The 27,387-nt window shown below is 41.6% G+C and overlaps 1 protein-coding gene and 1 pseudogene across 1 annotated transcript; both read right to left on the reverse strand.

The window, feature by feature from the left end:
• LOC106602650 (probable E3 ubiquitin-protein ligase HERC3) overlaps window positions 1-21,134 on the reverse strand; it is a 44,009-nt pseudogene extending 22,875 nt beyond the window's left edge.
• Window positions 11,713-13,354, reverse strand: LOC106598458 (E3 ISG15--protein ligase HERC5-like). Its single transcript, XM_045716674.1, has 4 exons — window positions 13,085-13,354; window positions 12,639-12,822; window positions 12,231-12,329; window positions 11,713-12,116 (listed from the first exon to the last, which is right to left on the reverse strand). Exons 1-3 carry the CDS (start codon window positions 13,150-13,152, stop codon window positions 12,318-12,320), a joined length of 264 nt encoding a protein of 87 aa, XP_045572630.1. The 5' UTR covers window positions 13,153-13,354; the 3' UTR covers window positions 11,713-12,116; window positions 12,231-12,317.
• Window positions 21,135-27,387: the final 6,253 nt, after the last annotated feature.

The raw sequence follows: 27,387 nt of genomic DNA on the forward strand, positions 1-27,387 counted from the left end.
AGATGTTTTAGTACTGGACTGGAACTAAAACCTGCACACTGTGTGACTTGGACCAGAATTGAAGAACAATTCATTTGAGTGTTGTCTCATTGAAGCACATGGTGGTTTCTGCAAAGAAGAGTTGAGGTCAAGCCTGCCTTACAACTGTGGTGCAAATATCAGTATGCAGAGGTCCTGGTATAATTGACGTAACTTACACTGTTCTGGGAATTACGGTTTCAACTTGTTCACCCCCTTTTTTCCTCAGAACAGCCTCAATTCGTCAGGGCATGGACTCTGTATTTTTTTCCAACTTGCATTGCATCAGTGAACTCTCACGCCACTTGCTTGACATTGAGCCACTTTGATTGGCCAACACAAACAACAAGCTACACACCTGAAGGCTTCTGGTTGGCTACTGGTCTTTTTTGGGGGGGGCGCACGTGCACTTTATAAAAACTACATTATTAAATGTATAATTTGAAATGTCATGGCATATCCGGGTATGTAACATGGATATTTTAATTTAATTTAGAAAAAGTTTTGAAAAGTTAAAAAGACGCCTGTATATTTTTTATGTTGTCGAAAAAATGAAAACTCACAAGTATTCAAATACTAACGTTCGTTCGGATATTCGAATAACTGCACATCCCTAGCAGAAAAATAAACCTTTTTTTTTGCATAGAATTAAGCGTAAAGATTATGGCTCTAGATTGCAAGACAAAGTGTGTGTGTGCGTGTGTGAGAGAGAAAGAAAGAGATGATGTACAGTATCTAGATAGTAACAGGAAGTGTTTACTCTTATGCTACAGACCTCTAAGGGAGTGAGACAATTCAACGGACTGTTAAACAAGTTCAGAAGGTGAGAGTGAAAATCTAGCAAATTATTATTTGGATATTCAATTTCTTATGGTCATTTACAAATCGATGCAATAGCCTAAAGTTCTCTCTATCGAGCACAGAAAAAAACTACCTCAAACAAGGAAATTAAATAGGCTAGTGGCAACTTCATTAAAAAACAATACTAATGTGTCATGCAATCAAGGTATACACTTAAGGAAATATTCTGCTAAAGTATCTGCTCACAAATTAACAATATAGCACTAGAAGGTACTATTTAGTACATTGCAATTTCAGACTAAATAGCGGTAGCCTAGAATACCAGTAATATATTAATGGGTTGTATTGGACTGCTACCACAAAGAGGGCTACTGAGTAAAGAATGTAAGCAATGAAGATCACGAGTACAGAGAGATCGTATGACAAGTTCAAGGACTCACAGCATTGACAGCATCCGCGACTGTTACCTCTTCCCCAGGTGAGGCCAGGTTATGTAAGCGAAAAGATATGACAACATTAGACTACCAAATAGGTTTAGACGAAACAAGAGTCAAGTGGTTTTAAAATGTCTACCTTATTCTTTGGAGAATGAACGTCTGTCTTTGTCTGTTTGTCTCACCAGATCTCCTACAAGTACGAGTCCTCCATCAATCATCCCCAAAGGCTCCTCTACTCAATGGCTTGGCAGTAGCCTCTCTGTTCTTGTGGTTGTATCTCTATCTCCCTGATCACCAAGACTGATCATCTCTGATAAACTAAAGTGTTGAATGCTAATAGAGGCAGTAATGAAGTCAATGGAACGCAGACCGTGGGGGATAGAAGGACGCACATTCAACAAATCTGTTTTAACAAAATCGATATTTGTCAAATCGTCATTTTGAGGTATTGTAACATGCCCAGAATGTGCTTACTAAAGTTTGATTTGGATATATTTGTCTGTTTTCACGGCATAACATTTAGAAGTGGTCCCTTTTCAGGTTTCGAAGAAGTGACTGCTAAATGCTAACTCACATTCATATAACTGGTAGCATACAGTGGCTTGCGAAAGTATTCACCCCCCTGGCATTTTTCCTATTTTGTTGCCTTACAACCTGGAATTAAAATTGATTTTTGGGGGGTTTGTATCATTTTATTTACACAACACTGTGAAAATGCAAAATATTTTTTCTTGTGAAAAAAAAAAAAAAAACTTGAGCGTGTGTAACTATTCCCCCCCCCCCAAGTCTCTTGGGATATGTCTCTATAAGCTTGGCACATCTAGCCAATGGGATTTTTGCCCATTCTTCAAGGCAAACTGCTCCAGCTCCTTCAAGTTGGATGGGTTCCGCTGATGTACAGCAATTTTTAAGTCATACCACAGATCCTCAATTGGACTGAGGCCTGGGCTTTGACTAGGTCATTCCAAGACATTTAAATGTTTCCCCTTAAACCACTCGAGTGTTACTTTAGCAGTATGCTTAGGGTCATTGTCCTGCTGGAAGGTGAACCTATGTCTCAGTCTCAAATCTCTGGAAAAGTGAAACAGGCTTCCCTTAAGAATTTCCCTGTATTTAGCACCATCCATCATTCCTTCAATTCTGACCAGTTTCCCAGTCCCTGCCAATGAAAAACATCCCACAAGCATGATGCTGCCACCACCATGCTTCACTGTGGGGATGGTGTTCTCGGGGTGATGCGAGGTGTTGGGTTTGCGCCAGACATAGCGTTTTCCTTGATGGCCAAAAAGCAACATTTTAGTCTCATCTGACCAGAGTACCTTCTTCCTTATGATTGGGGAGTCTCCCACACGCCTTTTGGCGTACACCAAATGTGTTTGCTTACTTTTTTCTTTAAGCAATGGCTTTTTTATGGCCACTCTTCCATAAAGCCCAGCTCTGTGGAGTGTACGGCTTAAAGTGGTCCTATGGACAGATACTCTAATCTCCGCTATGGAGCTTTGCAACTCCTTCAGGGTTATCTTTAGTCTCTTTGTTGCCTCTCTGATTAATGCCCTCCTTGCCTGGTCCATGAGTTTTGGTAGGTGGCCCTCTCTTGGCAGGTTTGTTGTGGTGCCATATTCTTTCCATTTTTTTATAATGGATTTAATGGTGCTCCATGGGATGTTCAAAGTTTCAGATATTTTTTTATAACCCAACCCTGATCTGTACATTTCCACAACTTTGTCGCTGACCTGTTTGGCTTGCTCCTTGGTCTTCATAGTGCCGCTTGCTTGGTGGTGCCCCTTGCTTAGTGGTGTTGCAGACTCTGGGGCCTTTCAGAACAGGTGTATATATACTGAGATCATGTGACAGATCATGTGACACTGGTGGACTTTATTTAACTAATTATGTGATTTCTGAAGGTAATTGGTTGCACCAGATCTTATTTAGAGGCTTCATAGCAAAGGGGGTGAATACATATGCACGCACCACTTTAACGTTTTTATTATTTAGAATTTTTTGAAACAACTAATTTTTTTCATTTCACTTCACCAATTTGGACTATTTTGTGTATGTCCATTACATGAAATCCAAGTAAAAATCTATTTAAATTACAAGTTGTAATGAAACAAAATAGGAAAAAAGCCAAGGGGGTGAATACTTTTGCAAGGCACTGTAGCTAGCATAGAGAAATCGATGATGGTACTCAAAGTCGCTTTTTAACTGTAATGCAATTTCTTGGTGATGATGACATCAACATGTATTGAGGTTGACATCACTACTAAACTCAGCAAAAAAAGAAATGTCCTCTCACTGTCAACTGCGTTTATTTTCAGCAAACTTAACATGTGTAAATATTTGTATGAACATAACAAGATTCAACAACTGAGACATAAACTGAACAAGTTCCACAGACATGTGACTAACAGAAATGGAATAATGTGTCCCTGAACAGTCAGTATCTGGTGTGGCCACCAGCTGCAATAAGTACTGCAGTGCATCTCCTCCTCATGTACTGCACTAGATTTGCCAGTTCTTGCTGTGAGATGTTACCCCACTCTTCCACCAAGGCACCTGTAAGGATCCAACAGGTCCCAGATGTGGTCAATGGGATTGAGATCTGGGCTCTTCGCTGACCATGGCAGAACACTGACATTCCTGTCTTGCAGGAAATCACGCACAGAACGAACAGTATGGCTGGTGGCATTGTCATGCTGGAGGGTCATGTCAGGATGAACCTGCAGGAAGGACACCACATGAGGGAGGAGGATGTCTTCCCTGTAACGCACAGTGTTGAGATTGCCTGCAATGACAACAAGCTCAGTCCGATGATCCTGTGACACACCGCCCCAGACCATGACAGAACCTCCACTTCCAAATCGATCCCGCTCCAGAGTACAGGCCTCGGTGTAACGCTCATTCCTTCGACGATAAACGCGAATCCGACCCTCACCCCTGGTGAGACAAAACCGTGACTCGTCAGAGAAGAGCACTTTTTGCCAGTCCTGTTTGGTCCAGCGACGGTGGGTTTGTGCCCATAGGTGAAGTTGTTGCCGGTAATGTCTGGTAAGGACCTGCCTTACAACAGGCCTACGAGCCCTCAGTCCAGCCTCTCTCAGCCTATTGCTGACAGTCTGAGCACTGATGGAGGGATTGTGCATTCCTCGGGCAGTTGTTGTTGCTATCCTGTACCTGTCCCGCAGGTGTGATGTTCGGATGTACCGATCCTGTGCAGGTGTTGTTACACGTGGTCTGCCACTGCGTGGTCTGCCCTGTAGCGCTGTGTTAGGCGTCTCACAGTACGGACATTGCAATTCATTGCCCTGGCCACATCTGCAGTCCTCATGCGTCCTTGCAGCATGCCTAAGGCACGTTCACACAGATGAGCAGGGACCCTGGGCATCTTTCTTTTGGTGTTTTTCAGAGTCAGTAGGAAGGCCTCTTTAGTGTCCTAAGTTTTCATAACTGTCACCTTAATTTCCTACCGTCTGTAAGCTGTTAGTGTCTTAACGACCGTTCCACAGGTGCATGTTCATTAATTGTTAATGGTTCATTGAACAAGCATGGGAAACAGTGTTTAAACCTTTTACAATGATCTGTGAAGTTATTTGGATTTTTACAAATTATCTTTGAAAGACAGGGTCCTGAAAAAGGGGCATTTCTGTTTTTGCTGAGTTTATGTTCGTCAAAAGAGAGATCAGGGTCCAGAGTAATACCGAGGTCCTTCAGTTTTAGTCCACATGTAGTCGTGTCCGTGGTTTTTACGGGCATTCCCATGGATGTAATGGCGCGGCGGGGGATGACTTCCTGTTACTCTGACAAACCTAATTTTCCACATCCTGGTCCATCTTTGGCCATCAGACATATGACTCGCTATGCCTTTCATTGTCAACATACCTGGATGCGACTGGTGCAACAACTTCGGTAGCATACCCTGCCCTTGTGGTGGGATAACTACTCTTGAACCCCACAGAACACACCCATCTCGAACAGTCAAGGTCAAGTGACAAACGTAGTAAGGAATGATCTGAGGCTGTGTCACTGAAGGCCATCCTTTCAGGATAAATTCATGCACTTGTGATAATGTCAAATCCTATTGAAGTCCATTGCCTGATTTGTGCTGTGTTCACCGGCGCATCATCCAACACTTCGATCATCAAGACTTGGTCATTTTCTCCTTTTTGAGCGATGATTTCTGGAATGGGCAGTCTACTCAGAGCATCAGCATTCCCATGGCATCTACCTGGCTTGTAAATTCTGTAGTCGTGGGCCCTGAGCCACACAGCCCAACGTTTAACTCTTGGAGAGACCATTTGTGGTACTGGCTTTTGTTCATGGAACAGAGAGATCAGAGGCTTATAGTTGGTCACAATAGTGATTGTTCTCCCGTATAAGTATTTGTGGAATCTCTGTATTTCGAATATGAGGAGTACTTTTTCCTCCGCTGGCGACAATGTTCTTGACATGAACCGGATAGGTTTCTCTGCACCATTCTCCATCCGGTGTGACAGAACCGTCCCCACACCATACAATGAGGCATCACAAGATAAGATGAGTAGTGCACCAGCACTTCTGCTGATTGCAGTGACACCTTTGACTTTGCAAAAGCTTCTTCCTGTCTTTCTGACAATTTCCAGGCCACATCCTTCCTTAACAGTTGATACAGTGGAGCTAAGAGGGTAGAGAGGTTAGGGAGGAAGCGATTGTAATAGATCAGTAAGCCTAGATAGGCTTTCAGCTCTGTAACGCTTGTCGGAGCTGGAGCTTCCGCGACAGCCCTCACTTTAGCTTTTACAGTGGGTAACCCCTTGGCGTCCACCTTGTGACCCAGGTAATGCACTTCATCAGTTAACAGTGTACACTTGCTCCTCTTCAGCCGGAGACCCAACTTCACCCAAGTTTCTGAGATGTTCCTCCTTTGTTACTCTCGTGACAAGAATGCCGTAGAGGTAAAGTGCTACCTTGGGTATCCACTGCAGAACTCCCATGGTTCTTTGAAAGATAGCTTGTGCAAAAGACACCCCGAAAGGTAAGCTCAGAACTTGAAAGGAATAATTCTGTCCTCTGCTAAGAGTCTGCCAATTTCCACATCCACTTTAGGCTTCATAGCATATGGAACTGATCTTGGCCTACATAATTTGGGAGCAGCATCTGCAGCAACTTGAATGGTAGCATGGACACCTTTTAATGTCCCTAGCTCTTCTTTGAAAACACACTCATGCTTTGAAAGCACTTGCTGCAGGGACAATGTCTCTGTGGTAACATGTTTGATTTCATCCCAGTTAAATTTTTTCCCCTCCAACCACCCTCTCCCTAGTAAGCTGGGGCCAGTACCTTCCACTACAAGAGGCAAACCTTGATATTCCACTTGAACATCAGCAACTCCAATCACAGTGATCTTCTCCCCTGTGTATGCTGAGTTTAATGGGTGTGTCTCTCAGTTTAGGCACTTCAACTTTTTTCCACTTCTCATTGAATTGGGACCTGTTCATCAGTGTGACGCTACATCCTGTGTCTATTTCAAACGGTACCTTAAATCCATTTAATCCAATTTCCACAATGAAAGGCGTCACCTTTTTCATATCGCCTCCTGTACACTGTACAGTGAGAACGCTTGCTCTGCTTCTACGCACTCACTTTCATTTTCTATCACTTGATTTGAGCGTGGCGAGGTATTCTGTTTTCTGTAGATGGTGGCTTTTCTTAATGCGACACGCCCTCGCATGTGTCCCATTATCCCACAGGCATAACACTTTTCATGTTTGAATTTACAGTCAAGCGCTGCGTGTTTGCCTTTGCAACTATAACAGTCTATTTATTATTGGCTGCTGCCCCGCGGCTTTCCCCTCTTTGAAATTCAGCGCGCTCAGAGCTACTCACCTTTACTGTATGGCACATAGTTGCGCACCTTGCCTGTAAATCCAGTGCATTTCTATTCGCGGACTCTGTGGCCTGGGCCAGTTTGAGTGCATTCTCAAATGTGATATTAGGCTCTGTTAACAAGCGTAGTTGTATCCTGTCATAATTAATCCCACACAACAGCCGATCGCGTGGCATTAGAGATAATGTATTCCCATAGTTACAGTCCAGTGCTAGTTCTCAGCTCAGCCACATGTTCCCAATTGATTCGGTAGGTTAACTCATGCGTGAATCGTTGCACTATTTCACTGGGTTTGGGGTTGAAGTGATATTTTAATAGAAGGACTAGATGTATGAATGTATTTTCTCCTGGCTTATCTGGGCTCAACATGTTTCTCAGTAAACTGTATGTCTGTGCACAGACAACGCTTATGAGTATGGCTTTCCATAGCTGCATCAGTTATTTTATTAGCAGCAAAGAAATGTTCCATTATTTCACAGTACTCCTCCCATTCCTGATTTTTAGGATCAAATGGTGGTAGCGAACCTATTGTTTCCAAAGCCATCTTTTCCGATTCTCTCTCGCCTCACACAGTCAATATTTTTTCCTACACGTATCCTGGGAATCAATTCTTCAGAATCTTCACCACATCCAGCGTTACACGCCAAACACTCCGTTGAATTCGTGGCAAACAAATCCAACGCAGTCATCCTAGTCACCAAATATGTAGTATTTTAAGAGGCTTCTTAGATTGATGACACTGGACACGTAAGTACGTTTTAGTATTTCATGGTTACTTAGAATAACTTTCCCTAATGCATCTGGGTACGACCTGACGTAAACTAGGCTTTCTCAAGCATAGTTAGTTATATAAGGCAGACGTAGAAAACGGCTACGGATAGCGGAAAGAAACCCCCCGTCTTGAGTCAATACTGCCATCTATTGGTAAACATAAATATACCAGGTTACTACACAAATAAAGCAATAAACTGAGTGTTAGACAGAACAGCTTTGGCATATATGCATTGAGATGGGATTGGAAGGAATGATTGACTTATTAAATGTATTAGATAATTAAAAGTAGTAAGCTTCTCCAGCTGGAGACAACTTTACATACATTGGGGAGATAAGCAAGTACATTGAATGAATGATGTAAGGCTCATAACCTGACAGTCCAGACATACAGTATGTATAACCTCTTTAATAGTTGGCTTGTATAATGTGTGTGAGGGGAAATGACTGTCATCCCTATGAGGGATGTGGACAGAGAGTGTCATTGGGTAGTGGACCATTCTTGATATACATGGGAAACTGCTGAGTGTGAAAAACCCAGCAGCGTTGCAGTTCGCTACACTCGCATTAACATCTGCTAACCATGTGTATGTGACAAATACATTTGATTTGATTTGGTTGTTGACACACTCAAACTGGTGCGCCTGGCACCTACTACCATACCCCGTAAAATACATGGAATGGCTGGGGGTTCCCAAGGAGAGGTTTGAAAACCCCTGACGTAGGCTACATCAGAATTTTTAAACAAATCCCTGACCATAAATATTATCCTATTGATCAAATTTGTGGATAAAATGTATTACAATTTCAAAACGTATTCTTTGTTATAATTAGTTTGCTTGTTTGATCACACAGAGTTGTGCAACCACGTCTTTGTGAATGCCTATTGCTATGAATCTATAACCCAATAAAGCTTGTTTTGCGAAGCAAATTGTGAAAGTAGGAAATGTGTACATCGACATATTACAGATTTTTTTTTTACATGCTGTTGATGAACCTGTTGGTATTTTATGTCAAAAAAGATTGGATGAAGGCAGCAATACTGTCGGTGGAGATTTCTTTGGTCGCGTTACCCTCTAGTGGTCTATAAAGTGCATAAACTGGGACGGAGATAAAAGGGCCACGGTCAGTTGCAGACATAAATGTCATAGATAGAGATGTGGTGATTCATGACTCAGTCGAACAACTCAGTCGATTCTATTTCATTCCCATCTACTCTGATAAAAAAACTAATCGGATTGGTAAAATATGTAATGCATATTGTAGCCCTATGCAGTGCCATTGTTACACAACGCTTATCTGTCCAACTTCCAGAGTTTGACTCTGTATCTTTGTTCATTACATTTTTATTTATTGTACCATGGTAAAACAACAAAACCATTGCAAGGGTTGGTAAATCTGCACTAGGCCCAATGCCAACCCAAACTTTTATAATATTTTTATTTTTATACCTTTATTTTAACAGGGAGGACATATTGAGACCTAGGCCTCTTTTACAAATTTGCCCTGTATATACAACATAAATATATACTTTATACCCAAACAAATCTATAGATAGATATACATTAACCTTTTGATACAGGATGCAGTGATGAGTCTCAAAACTGTCATCTATAACAAAACGAAGGGTTATATGGGAGATGGCATCCAAAGGTTTAAGAGTAGTAGCAGCTGATAAATAATATCACCATAATCAAGAACAGATAAAAAGGTTGACTGAATAATCTGCTTCCAACTGCTTAGAGAAAGGAACGATCTGTTTCTGTAGAAAAATCTTAGCTTCTTAACCAGGTCATCTATTACTGAACAAAAATATAAACGCAACACAGGAGGTTGGTGACGCCATAATTGGGGAGGACGGGCTCATGTTAATGGCTGGAGCGGAATTAGTGGAGTGGTATCAAACACAACAAACACATGGTTTCCATGTGTTTGATGCCATTCCATTCCATTATTATGAGCTGTCCTAAAATGCGCAGTTTTGTCACACAACACAATGCCACTTTTGCTTCAATTTTTGAGGGAGCGTGCAATTGGCATGCTGACTGCAGGAATGTCCACCAGAGCTGTTGCCAGATAATTGAATGTTCATATTTCTACCATAAGCCGCCTCCAACATCGTTTTAGAGAATTTGGAAATATGTCCAACCTGCCTCACAACTGCAGATCACATGTATGGCGTTGTGTGGGCAAGTTGTGAACAGAGTACCCCATGAGGCAAATGGTGGTCACAGTAGATACTGACTGGTTTTCTGATCCACGCCCACACTTTTTTTTAAGGTATCTGTGACCAGTCATGTGAAATACATAGATTAGGGCATAATGAATTAAATTAACTGATTTCATGACATGAACTGTATCTCAGTAAAATGGTTGAAATTGTTGCATGTTGTGTTTATAGTTTTGGTCAGTATAACTGATCTGTGTCTTCTGTGCCCTGACAAGACTGGTGTGTTAGCCCTCTGAGCTAAAGCCTAGGCATTAACCTTAGACTCACCTCTTCAGAGCTCAGGCAAGGTTACTCATCACATAAGCTTGGTTTACTGAATCACGTCAGTTTCATATACCCTGGTGCAGCATATTTGTTCATGGTCCCTGACACTACTGAATCCTGAACACGTACGTTATTTCTAGCCTTTTTTTTATGCTTTCACTTTGTTTTGTTTTTATAACTAGGGCCAGGTGCGGATCAACGGTTTCAACCTGGGCCGCTACTGGCCCGCTCGCGGCCCACAGTTCACCTTGTACGTGCATCCAACAATGTGACCACCCTGGAGCTGGAGGGGGACCCATGCAACCCCAGGCGCTGTACGGTGGAGTTCACAAACACCCCCGGTCCTTAACGCCATTGTTAAGTCTGACCACAAACACCAGAGGGCGCTGTTACATAAAGAAGATCTCTTATGATGATCGCTGATCAAAAATGCACTTACTGCATTTATCTGGAACACAGGAGGTCGGTGGCACCTTAATTGGTGGAGCGGAATCAGTGGAATGGTATGAAACACATCAAACACTCCGTTCCACCCATTATTATGAGCCGTCCTCCCCTCAGCAGCCTCCACTGATCTGGAAGTGATCTATTTTGCACTGATCTTTTAAAAATCAAAGAGGAATGTTTGTAATTTAATCACGGGTACCTTTAACATGACCTCTATATAGTGTCTTAAAATCCGATACGACTTTGTTTACACGTGCGTCTCTTTTCAAAGGGAATTAAGTATGCGTCATTTGAACAGTATGTATGTCTTTTTGGAAATGGAATCAAGTTCACGAAGGAAAATTACTCATTTAGAAGTGCTATGAACTTGAGTAGTACTCTAAATATAAGTCGAGGTCAGTGGTGCTCAAATCATGAGCCTGGAGGTTTTATTTTTATGTCAAGGCACTACACAACCGAAAATACGCCTTTTAAAGGCCTTGTTCCCGATGTTCACTGAGATCACGTTCATGGTAAATGCTGGCATGTCTGCTAAAGTGTAAATGACCTTTAAATGTATCTTATAGTGCGCTGCGCTATAGAGCGCCTTGAGTTAAATCCTGCCCTATATTGTGAATTGGGGAAGGATGATTGAGAAGGATGTGTGCCAAATGATCCGTGTCTTATTGTGTGCCACCTAACTGCAGGGATATTATGTTTTCATTGATTTCTGTAATGAACCATTTGGTGGGTCTTGTAAAAGAATAGTTCTTGTGTTCAACTGAAAACCTGATGCTTCTATTAACAATTTGATTATTTCAATTACTTTGGGATTTCCTTGTATCTTGGTTGTTATCATTTTTTAAAATCTGTTTAATGTGCAGGCACAAACCATGCTGTACTTGTTGATTTATAAATATTTTAATAACATTTGATGAATGCAATATGATAATGTCATAGTACCACACAGATCTCAAGTTAGGATTTGAAATACAACCCTACATTAAAACAATCCAAATCTTAAACCCAACTATAGAACAATGAAAAGATGAACTCAGGAGAGGAGTATATACAGCAGCAACACTATACACCCATTATTCATTCCAGAAGCCTCTGTTGTGGCCAACAGCCTCTATAAGCCTGCTCTGTAGTGTCTCTTTGGAGGGGTAGATGGGCAGCTGCAACAGAGAGTGACAGGTCAGCGCCTCTGGAAAATGCTGTTGGGAGGAGTTGAGAAGGGTTTGGACCCTCATCCTGATCTGGTTCATACCCAGGATGGGCACACGATCACAGCCAGTCAGGAACACTGAAGGGGCAAAGGTGGTAAAAGGGAGAGGGCAGTGAATGACAGAACAGAACGTTATTCTCAGTAGCCTACGTTATTGGTTCATCTGTTACAATGAAAATGTTCCATACTTACACAGGAACGCTTTCTTTTGATCCTCTGTCAGTTCCTCAAACACCTCCCAGAATGTGACGATGTTGGGATGCCCAGCATGGTACTCTCCTACACAGTGTTCTAGTTTGGGGGGAAATGCCATCAATTAATATGGTGAAGCAATAGACACTTAACAACATTCAAACCATTTGTCAAATCAATGTATCAAAACAACATTTTAGCTAGGTTGCAGAACATGTTCACCATGAATCCCAAATCAACCCCAGGACACTTGTTTTTAAGGCTCCATCTTGCCCTCTGAAAGGCTAGGTGACATTTCTGCATATATTATATGTTTTTACTTGTCTAATGCTCTCAGATGTAGACAATTGGCTTGGGGTAGATTTGTGATTGAGCTTCAGTCATGTAGTAACAAAACATGGTTCTGACCTGTTTCAGCGTTTCCCAGTCGAAGTTCTCCTTCCCAACCATCACTCCCCTCAGTTCCTCTGGCTGGAAGAACTCCACCACATCCATGTCACACACCTTGAAGAAGCCTTTCCTGAACTCTTCAAACACCACCTCTACTGACTGGTTGAAGATGTAGTTCACATAGGTGTCAACAAACTCCTTCCTGTCAAAAGAATGACAGAGTCAGATATCCATTGAGTTGTAGATAGTATAGGTTGCTGTCAATTCCAGTTGATGTCAATTCAAGGAATGAGAAGCATCATTTACTTTCCATTATGATTTCTCCATTCATACAATTATATTTCAATTTGAGATGATATTGCCGAAATGGAATTGACCCCAATCCTGGTAGCTGTAGCAATGGAAAAACTTGTCATTTTGTAAACCTTGTATTTTGTCAGTAGTAAATATTGCTATAATCTTACTTGTTAGCACTTGTGACGAGTTTTCCAGTTTCTTTAGGATCAAGTTCCACCACTACGTCACCCCACATCACCTATAATAGTGAGTAATGAAAATAGTGAGGTAAATGAACAATGATAACACTTCAGACTGAGGGTATGGAAAAATAGATGGGAGTGATCTGGGAAAGAAATACACACTGAAATAATATAATTGATCTTATGTTCAGTAATTCATACCACTTCACTTCAATTAACTACAGATGTAAGATCTTAATTTGAGCCAAAATGATACAGCTGGAAAATAATCCTGCAGCAACAGGAAATGTGAATTATTATGTGTATTATAATGAATGGACATTTTTTGTAGGGGTTGACACATTTCTCGTATGGGCAAATCAAGTCTGTCATTTTAAAGTGTAAATTACTAACTTTAGAAGCCTTATAAAACCTTGAATACACTACAAGTTTGTATTTCCTGCTGTGCAGGAAAATTGTCAGCAACAAAAGAGTGATCAAATTAATATCCTACATCTGTATTATGTTAGATTTTATTTGTTCATCGATCAAACTGTTTGAATGCTGTCACGTCCTGGCCAGTATATAAGGTTAATTGTTCTGTAGTTTGGTCAGGGCGTGGCAGGGGGTATTTGTTTTCTGTGGTTCGGGGTGGTGTGTTTTGTGTAAAGGGTGTTTGATTTAGTAATTCCGGGTTTTGGTTTATGTTTAGTAATTCTATGGTTAGTCTAGGTTGTGTGTTTCTATGTTTGGTTGATTGGGGTTGGGACTCTCAGTTGAAGGCAGGTGTTGTCTATCTGCCTTTGATTGAGAGTTCCATATATTAGGGTGTGTTTGTATGTGTGATTTGTGGGTGATTGTTCTGTGTTTCGCCTTGTGCCTTACCAGACTGTTTTTGTTGATCGTTCGTGTTTTTGTTATTTTGTATGTTCGTTTTGAAAGATAATTAAAAATCAAGATGAGCATTCACGTACCTGCTGCGTTTTGGTCCTCATTCACCGACAACAGCCGTGACAAATGCAATACATACTGAGAAAGTCATGTCCATGTTTTCAACATCATCATCAGGGTAATCCAAGATGTACTGCAAACTCCTTCAAAAGCATTGAAAATAATATGTGACAATTATAAAATCTGCAATCAATAAATCATGATGCTTTCATAAATTAAAAACTATTTATCCAAATAATGAATAATTGCTTATCCACACAGAGCAAGTGCCCTGCCCCTGAGATGCAATAAAATGCATTGAGATGCAATTTCTTAATCTGTCCTTGGTGTCCTTATAACAAATACAACTGCCTGTACTGTAATACATTACTGACTAAGGGATAACAATATATTATGGTCTGAACTTACCCAGCTTCAATGGGGCTAAACTCTCTCAGGTCCTCTAAAGAGGGCTTGATGTTCACCAGCTTCTTGAAGAAGGCCATGGGGAAGGGGAGGTGCACCATGTTGTTGTTGTACAGGGCCATCCCACACAGAACCCCAAACAGGAAATAACGCTTCTCCTCCACTCTAGGCTGTTAGTAAGGATGTGTTGGACAAGAGACAAGAAATACGCCATGAGTGAAAATATAGGACATGCTGTTGATAACCTGGGGAAAATGATAGCTTAATATACAGTAAAGGGAAGGTACTGTGGTTTCTACAATACAGCAGTAGGCTAGTAATACAGTAGTAATACAGTAGTAGATCCTCTCCAGGAACATATAATTATAGTGTTTCACTACCAGCACATTTGAAGCTTTTTGAAAGTACAATGATTATCGATATAGAAATAAAATAATGTGTTGAGGAGCAGAAAACCTCATAATTCAAGTGTAACTTCCCTAAACGTGCCTCACCATTGCAGGGAACCAGGCCAGCGTGTTGGTGTCGTTGTACATGAACATCCCAGATTCGGGAACCAACAGCTTATCAAACAAATGGAGGAAGTAGTCCCTTTTGTAGACAGCTGTCAGCGTCGCATCCTCGTCGAAATACACCTGAGAGAGGTAAGCAGTACATTTTGGCATAGCCCTTCTCTGTTCAAAACATTGTCTCATCATATTTAAAAATATGGACTTACCACAATGGACCTCTTGAAGGTACTGTGATATGCGACACTCAGTTGATGGAAAGTGTCTTCGATGAGTGATGCTCTCCTCAGCCTCAGCTCAAAGAACGGAGCAGGAGCCGCCACGGGGAACATGTCAAAAGGCCACATGCCAGTCCTTTGGCGATTGTTAGGGGGATTCTGCAATACAGTGCAATACTAAGTCTTCAGTTAGTGCTTTTCTAGTATTAATTTCAACCAGTTTCTCCCATCAACAAGGTTAATAAATATGGTTGGTTTCTTCAGTATTGATGGTCAACACTCCAGAGCTACTTGGAATGCAGGCTTTTGCTCCAGCCCTGTTCTAACACACCTGATTCAGCTAATCAAGATCCTGGTGAGCAGCTGATTAGTAGAACCAGGTGTGTTAGAGCAGGGCAAGAGCAAAAGCCTGCATACACAGTCAGTTGGTCTCTAGTAGGGGGTTTAGCCACCCTGATTTATAGTATCTGCTGTATATTATAATACTATATATTGAGAAGCAAGATTCATTACCTTTGTGAGTGCAGCATTGATGTTAAAAACGTTTATCTTGCTCTGCAGATTCATCAAGAATGGGTAACGACAAAAGATGGCAGTTGTCTGATCCTGAAAGTGATGTAAAAGAAAACATACAATGCATCTCAAAAGCCTAAAGTAGCTTCCTCTCCATCTTATTTCATTCGTCTGCACTGATAAAACAAAAAATTCAAGAGACAGACAGATTCTCTAGTAGGAAACCACCATTGTCTGTTTTTTCAGATCATTGTTGATGAAGCATAGGAAGCTTCTATTGAGATGCAGCCTTTGACACTAAATCTTAACAAAACAACAAACAAACACCTCAAGACTGAGACTAGATAACTTTACTTTTCTTACCTGCTTTGACAATGAACGCCAAAGCTTCACATCTTCCTCTAGGAACATGGGATGGAACTCAGTATCCTCCAAACAAAAAGAACTGTCGGGAACAATCTGGGCCCCACCAGCCTTTTGGTTTGCCTTTTAAATAATATACAAAAGTCAAGGAGCTTTAATATGACAAGAAAATACTTTATAAATAAATTAAGTGTATTAGCAAAATATAATTGTGTATCAGCAAAATGTTATTTCATCAACTCTCAGTTACGGTTTCATTGATTTGTGCAATAAAGTAAATACATAGGCTCCATTAAAATGACCCTGGCACCATGTTGGGACCGGATGTTGCCTGTTCAAAATGGTCAACAACTTTATCAAATTGATTGTAAGGGCAGAGATGCATGGACACTGACTCTGTGGAGATGGTCGAGGACCTGGAACAGGTGTTTGAGGCCAGGGGTGCGGAGATGGGTAGTTGTCAGAATCACCGATAGGGCCTTCTTCCACATCCTAATGTGCTTGGTCGCGACAGAGAGCTTCAGTGAGGACCACCAGTCAACTACAGGACATGTTAAAGAAGAGATGAATTATGCAATTTCTTCTCAAAACATTCACTGAGGGCATAGAATTAATCCTTCAGGGTGTGCACGTGTGTTTTAGCTCAGCACAAACAAACCTATTTCAAATCATCAAGAACTTTGTGATTTACCCAGATCCAGATTTGTTTGCACTTTAGCCAACTCCTCTGACTATCATTGCCATGCTATGTCAACATATTTGGCATGGTAACGAATGACCAAGGTAAAGAGTTGCTTTAATTGGTTAAAGCATAAACAGATCTGCGACAAAGTTATTGTTGATTAGTTGAATTTGGGGTGACACACTTAACATTTTAAATGGACAGCAACATTACCGAGGACCTGCAGCTTGTCGGGGTGCAGTTTGAGGATAGCAGCAGCAACGGCTTTGGTGAGATCTGTCCTTCTGTGCTGTTTGTGAAGGACCCTCAGGAGGTCAGGGAGAACCAGGTAGACCCTCAAGCCCTCCACTCCAATGGGCTCCTCATACAGGGAGGGAAGCAGTGTGTGCTGGACAACAGCTTCAACCTAGTGCAATGAAAGTGTTGTATGTCATTCAAATGATAATGACAAGTATTTCAGCAATTCAATGTGCTATTGAACAGATATGGCAAGATAAAGACAAATAGGAATTAGATTACATTTTTTATTTTTTTATTTCACCTTTATTTAACCAGGTTGGCAAGTTGAGAACAAGTTCTCATTTACAATTGCGACCTGGCCAAGATAAAGCAAAGCAGTTCGACACATACAACAACACAGAGTTACACATGGAGTAAAACAAACTTACAGTCAATAATAAAGTAGAAAAATAAGTCTATATACAATGTGAGCAAATGAGGTGAGATAAGGGAGGTAAAGGCAAAAAAGGCCATGGTGGCAAAGTAAATACAATATAGCAAGTAAAACGTAAATGTAAAACACTGGATGACGTAAATGTAAAACACTGGAATGGTAGATTTGTAGTGGAAGAAAGTGCAAAGTAGAACTAGAAATAATGGGGTGCAAAGGAGCAAAATATATAAATAAATACAGTAGGGGAAGAGGTAGTTGTTTAGGCTAAATTATAGATGGGCTATGTACAGGTGCAGTGATCTGTGAGCTGCGCTGACAGCTGGTGCTTAAAGCTAGTGAGGGAGATCAGTGTTTCGAGTATACCGGTATATTATATAAATATGTTGACAGAATACCTCAGTCAAAACTTTGTCCTTTTTCGCCAGCTTCCGGAATGCGCCTTGGACGAGTGAAGAATCCAGGCCAGACTGTTTTGGTGAGGTTTGGTAATGTTTGTCACAACTAATAAAAGCAAGAAAAAAATGTATAATATTTAAATATTTAAATCAGTATACTTTGATAATGTAATATTTCAAACACAAGTCAATCATTTGAACCAATATTATATACTGTTACCTTTTATCAAGAAAACTCCCATTTAAGCATGATGCAGAAGAAAACATTTTGGTGATTTCCCTGCAAATACAAGTTTGAGTAATCTTTCAGTTCAGTATTTGACCGTACATAAACAAAATAAGGAAATAACAACAGTAAATGATAGTTACTTATATCATACTTACTTCTGTCCTTTTTTCCATGATTTTGAATCACATTCTGAGATCCATTTGTCAATGATTTCTTCATCTATAGTTTGTTGTGTCACTTTGCCCACACTTGACCTGAGATTGTTAGACCTTTCTTCAGACTCCTGGGAAGATGACAAAGTGATGAAACGTATCACAGCAATGTTAAGTATAAAGGACAAACTATGTCCTGTTTTGCTAACTCATTGTTTCAAAGCAAATTGTGTCCATACCTGACCAAGAGTGCACAATGCAAAGGAATGGTTTCCTCCAGCAAAAATGTGTTCAATTTTCTGGTCATCAATCTGGTCTGAAATGTTGACAAAAATAGTTGATTATCAAGTTAATGCTATTTCATGTTTTACTTCATGTTATTTTAGTTGAGTATTGTCAAATAAGCATTTGTTGAGTTGACTTTTATTCAGGTTTGATCTGTTCTGAAAATGCGTGTACTCTGGCTAATGGTATACCATAAATGAATGTTTTACCTGGCAGTTGTACTGGTAGGGGCACAGACTGATCAATCTTTACTGCATTTCCCAGCTACCCTTGCTCTCCGCACCCAAATTAGTAGATCTTATTGGAGGGCCCCACAAATGCTAATGTGTGGTGTCTAATGTGGCAAACGGACAGAGAAAACATTTCTCAAATCAACAATGACTTCTAAAAAGGTCTTATGCTAAGATGAAAATAACCAAACAGGTTCTACATCACAATTTTTGTTGTGTCAAAACATTTTGTCAATTCCAGATCATGTGTAATAAGTGTAGCCTACCTTCCACAGGCTATCTGGGTCACCATTGACCCCCAGAGTTGCCCCACCACTCGAGGTCGTAGTTCATCTCGGAGAGAGTTGTGTCCAAGCTGTCCATAGCGGCCTGAGCCAAATGTGAACACCACACCTCCCTAGAACAAAATCAACCCAGACAGTTATCATACAGTGTTTTCCTCTACGTTAATGAGGATGTTTCAATGCAAAATTCCAGGGAACTAAAAACTAAAACATTTCATTTCTTTTTTTATTTCAACATTATTTAACTAGGCGAGTCAGTTAAGAACAAATTGTTATTGACAATGACAGCCTACCAAAAGGTCCCCCCGTCTGGGACGGGGTCTGGGATTAAAAATATAATTTAATTAAATAAAAATATAGGAGAAAACACATCACGACATGAGACAACACTACATAAAGAGAGACCTAAGACAACAACACAGCATGGCAGCAACACATGACAACACAGCATGGTAGCAACACAACATGACAGCAACATGGTAGCAACACAACATGGCAGCAGCGCAACATGGTAGCAGCACAAAACATGGTACAAACATTATTGGGCACAGACAACAGCACAAAGGGCAAGAAGGTAGAGACAACAATACATCATGCAAAGCAGCCACAACTGTCAGTAAGAGTGTCCATAATTGAGTCTTTGAATGAAGAGATAAAACTGTCCAGTTTGAGTGCTTGTTGCAGCTTGTTCCAGTTGCTGGCTGCAGCGAACATTGAGACACCAATATAAATAAACACACATAAAATGTAGACATATTGTATGGTCCAAACAACATTTAGTTCAAATGATAGGGAAAAGTGTAATTATGTCAGACAGATATACAACCTTTGTCAGAACGGCAGTATGTTCTCCTCCACATGAAATCAAAACACTCTTCTTCAGATTCAGGCAATCAACAGGAGCTGGGGCATGTCTGTCTACAGAAAATTGGGTTTGTTTTATTGTTATTATTATATATTATTTTTTATAATTATTTACAACACATAACCCTCAAACACATGTCACATTGTTCTCTCTCATCCTGGTTAAAATAGTTTTTAGACAGAAAAAGCACATTTCTGTACTTTTCTTTATTTTTTTCACATAAAAACACCAAAAAATGAGGTTGATAATAGATAAATCAGGAGTCTCCAGCTACAGCCTGAGCGAGCTACTGAGTGTGAAGACTTTTGTTTAAACCCAACACTAACACACCTGTTTCAAATAATGTACTGTTCAGGGTCTTCGGTCTGGACCTTGATTATTTCAATATATTTAACAAAAGTCAACACATATGCTATTGTGTAATGTATACTGTACTTGTTGTGTCCCCTAGCAGAGAACCCGGCCCTCTTCTGACAGTAAAACAGCATGAGAATCTCCACAACTCAGAGCCCGAATCGTCTCCTTACGTTTCACACTCTCTAAAGCACATAAAACATATGATTGGGCAACTCAAGAAAATATTTTATAAAAATTGATTGGAAAGGAGATTAGACCTACTCAGTTTCCCTGTGAATCTTCTCCCATCTTGGTCCTCTTGAATCTGTGCGACAGACACTAGTCTCCCATTATTTCTGATAAACGCGACCACACTGTTACCTGCGGACAGACCCTGAATTTTAGATTTAAGGTGTATCAAATTAACGCAACTAATATCCGTTCTTGTCGTATCTAAACCAAAGCCATTACGACTATCCTCTCCCCATGAAATCATTGTTGTGTTATATTCTTAAACAAGTCCATACAGATTCTAACACTTGAAGGAGAGACACCTGCCGATGTGTCCGACTCAATGATGGGTTTATATGATCGCAACCAACCATGACATACAGAAAGACTAATCATCATCATTATCATCAACAAAACAGGAAACTAAAATGAATCTTAAATTAAACTGTATTTATAGAGGGCATAAAAGAAAACACGCCTACAAGCAAATATAAATACAGTTTCGAATAGTTACTTATGGCGCAAGGCCGAAAACGAAAGTGAACGTCTATTGACAATAACAGCCCAGTTATCTTGGAAATAGCCTACAATAAACTGACGTATTTGACACACATGATAATGCTTGAAACATTACCACCCAGTCGATACCTCCCAAGATGCAGTTCAGTGGAACTGGCTGCAACGCCTACTTTATGCTGTGTCATGCATGACTGCTAAATGCTCAACTGAAAATTGTTTCGGAGTTTGAAAAGACCCATGCCTCAGAGACGTCCCTCATATTTGCCCTGTTTTTTTTCTTAAGATTTTAAATTAATTACCTAACTTCATTTTTAAGCTCACGTTTATCATTATTTTTTCAAAAAATAACTGTCAGCAGTATTTTTCGGAGGGTGCACACTGACTTAACCAGGCAGAGTAAAGAAAATACTAAAATTGGTTAAATTGTTGGGTTATTATACTATACACCAGTGTGGCAGTTGTACAAAACTACTAAGGCATAAAAGTTCTAAAATAATCAATGTCCATCATTAGTTAAAATGACAATTGAACAGGTAAATAGGTATATAATAACCTATGCAGAAAGTAGGGATGGGAGTTTGAAATACTTTTACTATTCGAATAGTAACATTCATTTTTGTCTGATATCCGGATATTTGAAATACATGTGGTTTTTAAAAACCTACGTTTTAAACCTGAACCCAGCTATGCGAGGGAGAAGATGGTACTTTATTGTTGCAGCTGTGGAAGAACAGGAAAGAGAGATGGGAGCGAGCAGACTGAGGGAGAGAGAGACGCCAAGACAACTCCGCTACAGCCAACACTAGCTAGCTAACTTGCAGCAGCGACAATGTTATTTATTATGGAGAATAAGAACACCTCCTCCCAGCAGCCCACTGCACTGAGGATAGGAAACTGTCACCACCGATAAATCCACTATAATTGAGAATTTCAATAAGCATTTTTCTACGGCTGGCCATGCTTTCCACCTGGCTACCCCTACCGCGGTCAACAGCACTGCACCCCCCACAGCTATGCGCCCAAGCCTTCCCCAGTTCTCCTTCTCCAAAATCCAGTCAGCTGATGTTCTGAAAAAGCGGCAAAATCTGGACCCCTACAAATCAGCCGGGCTAGACAATCTTGACTCTTTCTTTCTAAAATGATCTGCCGAAATTGTTGCAACCCCTATTACTAGCCTGTACAACCTCTCGTGTCGTCTGAGATTCCCAAAGATTGGAAAGCAGCTGCGGTAATCCCCCTCTTCAAAGGGGGGGACATTCTTGACCCGAACTGCTACAGACCTATATCTATCCTACCCTGCCTTTCTAAGGTCTTCGAAAGCCAAGTCAACAAACAGATTACCGACCATTTCGAATCCCACCGCACCTTCTCCGCTATGGAATCTGGTTTCAGAGCTGGTCATGGGTGCACCTCAGCCATGCTCAAAGTCCTAAACGATATCGTAACCACCATCGATAAAAAATAATACTGTGCTGCCGTATTCATTGACCTGGCCAAGGCTTTCTACTCTGTCAATCACCACATCCTCATCGGCAGACTCAATAGCCTTGGTTTCTCAAATGATTGCCTCACCTGGTTCTCCAACTACTTCTCTGATAGATTTCAATGTGTCAAATCGGATGGCCTGTTGTCCGGGCCTCTGGCAGTCTCTATGGGGGTGCCACAGGGTTCAATTCTTGGGCCAACTCTTTTCTCTGTATACATCAATGAGGTCGCTCTTGCTGCTGGTGAGTCTCTGATCCACCTCTACACAGACGATACCATTCTATATACTTCTGGCCCTTCTTTGGACACTGTGTTAACAACCCTCCAAACAAGCTTCAATTCCATACAACTCTCCTTCCGTGGCTTCCAACTCCTCTTAAATACAAGTAAAACTAAATGTAATGCTCTTCAACCGATCGCTGCCCGCACCTGCCCGCCCGTCCAGCATCACTACTCTGGACTGTTCTGACTTAGAATATGTGGACAACTACAAATACCTAGGTGTCTAGTTAGACTGTAAACTCTCCTTCCAGACTCACATCAAACATCTCCAATCCAAACTTATATCTAGAATTGGCTTCCTATTTCGCAACAAAGCATCCTTCACTCATGCTGCCAAACATACCCTCGTAAAACGGACCATCCTACCGATCCTCGACTTCGGCGATGTCATTTACAAAATAGCCTCCAATACCCTACTCAATAAACTGGATGCAGTCTATCACAGTGCCATCCGTTTTGTCACCAAAGCCCCATATACTACCCACCACTGCGACCTGTACGCTCTCGTTGGCTGGCCCTCGCTTCATACTCGTCGCCAAACCCACTGGCTCCAGGTCATCTTCAAGACGCTGCTAGGTAAAGTCCCCCCTTATCTCAGCTCACTGGTCACCATAGCAGCACCCCCCTGTAGCACGCGCTCCAGCAGGTATATCTCTCTGGTCACCCCCAAAGCCAATTCCTCATTTGGCCGTCTCTCCTTCCAGTTCTCTGCTGCCAATGACAGGAACGAACTAAAAAATTCTCTGAAACTGGAAACACTTATCTCCCTCACTAGCTTTAAGCATTCCAGTGTTTTACTTGCTATATTGTATTTACTTTGCCACCATGGCCTTTTTTGCCTTTACCTCCCTTATCTCACCTCATTTGCTCACATTGTATATAGACTTATTTTCCTACTGTATTATTGACTGTATGTTTGTTTTACTCCATGTGTAACTCTGTGTTGTTGTATGTGTCGAACTTCTTTGCTTTATCTTGGCCAGGTCGCAATTGTAAATGAGAACTTGTTCTCAACTTGCCTACCTGGTTAAATAAAGGTGAAATAAAAAAATAAATTATCACCCCATATAACAATCTCTATATTGACTGGAGTAGCCTATTGGATTCGACAACACTTCCTGTAGCTACTCACCCCAACGCTAGGCATCGCCTTTTCATGGAATCCAATGGGTTGCTAAAGGATTAGCTAGCCTAGCATGCTGACGAAAAACTAACATTCATTAACAACTAGCAGTATTTCAAACTTCTCAATTTGTCAGTTGGGATAATTAGGAGTACACCGCTGTATTCCATTCCTGGATTGAGGTACTTTTTCCGAGCCATATCTCTCGCCGGCCCCGAGCAGTCTTGATCGTGTCATAGCAGCATTCCGACTAGAGAGAGAACTTAATGAAGAGTTTGAGCTGATTTATTCTTGCTCACAGATGAAACTGAAGAAATGCAGAATTTACATTATTAATCATTGCAAAACACTAATTTAAAATACATAATACATAATACGTGACATGCATAGAATATTGAACAATTGAAAACATTACAGGACATTTTTCATTGAGCAATGTAAATATTAAAATGGGATTTAAAAAAATATACATTGCTCAAAAAAATAAAGGGAACACTTAAACAACACATCCTAGATCTGAATGAAAGAAATAATCTTATTAAATACTTTTTTCTTTACATAGTTGAATGTGCCGACAACAAAATCACACAAAAATAATCAATGGAAATCCAATTTATCAACCCATGGAGGTCTGGATTTGGAGTCACACTCAAAATTAAAGTGGAAAACCACACCACAGGCTGATCCAACTTTGATGTAATGTCCTTAAAACAAGTCAAAATGAGGCTCAGTAGTGTGTGTGGCCTCCACGTGCCTGTATGACCTCCCTACAACGCCTGGGCATGCTCCTGATGAGGTGGCGGATGGTCTCCTGAGGGATCTCCTCCCAGACCTGGACTAAAGCATCCGCCAACTCCTGGACAGTCTGTGGTGCAACGTGGCATTGGTGGATGGAGCGAGACATGATGTCCCAGATGTGCTCAATTGGATTCAGGTCTGGGGAACGGGCGGGCCAGTCCATAGCATCAATGCCTTCCTCTTGCAGGAACTGCTGACACACTCCAGCCACATGAGGTCTAGCATTGTCTTGCATTAGGGGGAACCCAGGGCCAACCGCACCAGCATATGGTCTCACAAGGGGTCTGAGGATCTCATCTCGGTACCTAATGGCAGTCAGGCTACCTCTGGCGAGCACATGGAGGGCTGTGCGGCCCCCCAAAGAAATGCCACCCCACACCATGACTGACCCACTGCCAAACCGGTCAAGCTGGAGGATGTTGCAGGCAGCAGAATGTTCTCCACGGCGTCTCCAGACTCTGTCACGTCTGTCACGTGCTCAGTGTGAACCTGCTTTCATCTGTGAAGAGCACAGGGTGCCAGTGGCGAATTTGCCAATCTTGTTGTTCTCTGGCAAATGCCAAACGTCCTGCACGGTGTTGGGCTGTAAGCACAACCCCCACCTGTGGACGTCGGGCCCTCATACCACCCTCATGGAGTCTGTTTCTGACCGTTTGAGCAGACACATGCACATTTGTGTCCTGCTGGAGGTCATTTTGCAGGGCTCTGGCAGTGCTCCGCTTGCTCCTCCTTGCACAAAGGCGGAGGTAGCGGTCCTGCTGCTGGGTTGTTGCCCTCCTACAGCCTCCTCCACGTCTCCTGGTGTACTGGCCTGTCTCCTGGTAGCGCCTCCATGCTCTGGACACTACGCTGACAGACACAGCAAACCTTCTTGCCACAGCTCGCATTGATGTGCCATCCTGGATGAGCTGCACTACCTGAGCCACTTGTGTGGGTTGTAGACTCCGTCTCATGCTACCACTAGAGTGAAAGCACCGCCAGCATTCAAAAGTGACCAAAACATCAGCCAGGAAGCATAGGAACTGAGAAGTGGTCTGTGGTCACCACCTGCTGAACCACTCCTTTATTGGGGGTGTCTTGCTTATTGCCTATAATTTCCACCTGTTGTCTATTCCATTTGCACAACAGCATGTGAAATTTCTGGTCAATCAGTGTTGCTTCCTAAGTGGACAGTTTCATTTCACAGAAGTGTGATTGACTTGGAGTTACATTGTGTTGTTTAAGTGTTCCCTTTATTTTTTTGAGCAGTATATAATTTTTGGGAGAACCATTTAAGAGCTAGAGTTATTATACAGTCTGATAGCAGTGGGTAGAGTGGCGTTTTCACAGGCGGTTCGTTTGGGCAGTTATGCAGGACAGTTGATGGCTGTTTCTCAGGAGCCTGGTGGTGCAGTTACCTCTTTTTGGAGGGAGCAGGTCATTCAGTGGATGGTCAAGAGTGTGCATGTCCTTCACCAGATGCACTGCGGTCTGCTCTCGCCTGCTCTGCAGTGAGGGGAGCTGTGGTTGGACTGCTCCAACTCTGGAGATGGTCCTCAAGGCCCTCCTCTGCACCCTGTCTAGTTGGGCCTGCTGCTTTTTACTGCATCCAACTAACATCACTCCATCGTATTTCAGACAAGGTCTAACCAGTATAGTATAGACTGTGACCAGATCTTCAGTGGGTAGGCCATTTCTGGCAAGACCATTCAAAAAGTGCAGGCATTTTGAGACCTTCCTCACTGACTGCTCCACGTGTGTCACCACTGAGGTTAGAGTCTAGATGAAAACCAAGATACTTAGTTGTTGTTACCACTGGTACTTCCTGTCCTTCTAGGATTAGTGATGTGGGTTGTGGATGATCTCTAGAAATAACATGTCCAAATTTCCACAGACTTTTTCCCATTCAGAAGCATGTTGTTGGATGTGGCCCACTCTTCCAGCTGCTTTGCCTCCAAGCCCATGGAAATGTCCTCTTTGATGCTGGTCAATGGTATGGCTCGGGACAGCCCTACATCGTCCAGTGTCCAGAGTGTCACTGAAGACAACTTTTCGGGTGGACATGTGAAGGAGAAACAGATATGGTGCAACCGCGCCCCCTGTGGCACACCAGAGGTGACCTCTGACCAAGGGCTAAAAGTGCCATTTGCCATCACCCTCTGCATTCTTCCTGTGGTGTAGCTGTGGAGCCAGGCTAGTAACCTTGGACACAGTTCAATGTCAGACAGATGTTGCAGGAGCTTTGATCTATTCGATCAATGGCTTTTGACATATCAGCAAGTAACACCCTCACCATTGTTGTTTTTGTGGAGTCGGTAGCTGTCAGCCAGGAGTGTGTGGCTTTAACAAGGGCGGTAGTAGTGCTGGACTTTGGTAGGTAGGCATACTGATTTGTGCACTCAGAAAAAACTGTTGGCATTAGTTGTTTTTTTTATGAAGCTCTCCTGGATTTTTCCAAGGAATGACGTCCAGTCGGATTCTGGCTAGGCTACAATACCTTCAGAAAGTATTCATACCTCTTGACTTATTCCACATTTTGTTTTGTTACAGCCTGAATTGAAAATGTATTAAATATTTGTTTTCTCTCACCCATCTACACACAATACCCCATAATGACGAAGTGAAAATATGTTTTTAGAATTTATTGCACATTTATTGAAAATGAAATACAGATATGTTTCATTTACATTAGTATTCACACCCCTGAGTCAATACTTTGTAGAATCACCTTTGGCAGCGATTACAGCTCTGAGTCTTTCTGGATAAGTCTCTAAGGAATTATTCATTTGAATGCTAGAAGCT

This window comes from Salmo salar, chromosome ssa04 (genome assembly GCF_905237065.1).
Source record: "Salmo salar chromosome ssa04, Ssal_v3.1, whole genome shotgun sequence".
Lineage (NCBI taxonomy): Eukaryota > Metazoa > Chordata > Actinopteri > Salmoniformes > Salmonidae > Salmo > Salmo salar.

Bases quoted from the DNA above. Each gene is read 5' to 3' on its own strand.
- LOC106598458 (XM_045716674.1), bottom strand. From the start codon at position 13,152: ATGTGGGGTGACGTAGTGGTGGAACTTGATCCTAAAGAAACTGGAAAA. The intron at 12,823-13,084 runs GTAAGATTATAG...TTCTTTTGACAG, and splicing joins CTCGTCACAAGTGCTAACAA to GAAGGAGTTTGTTGACACCT.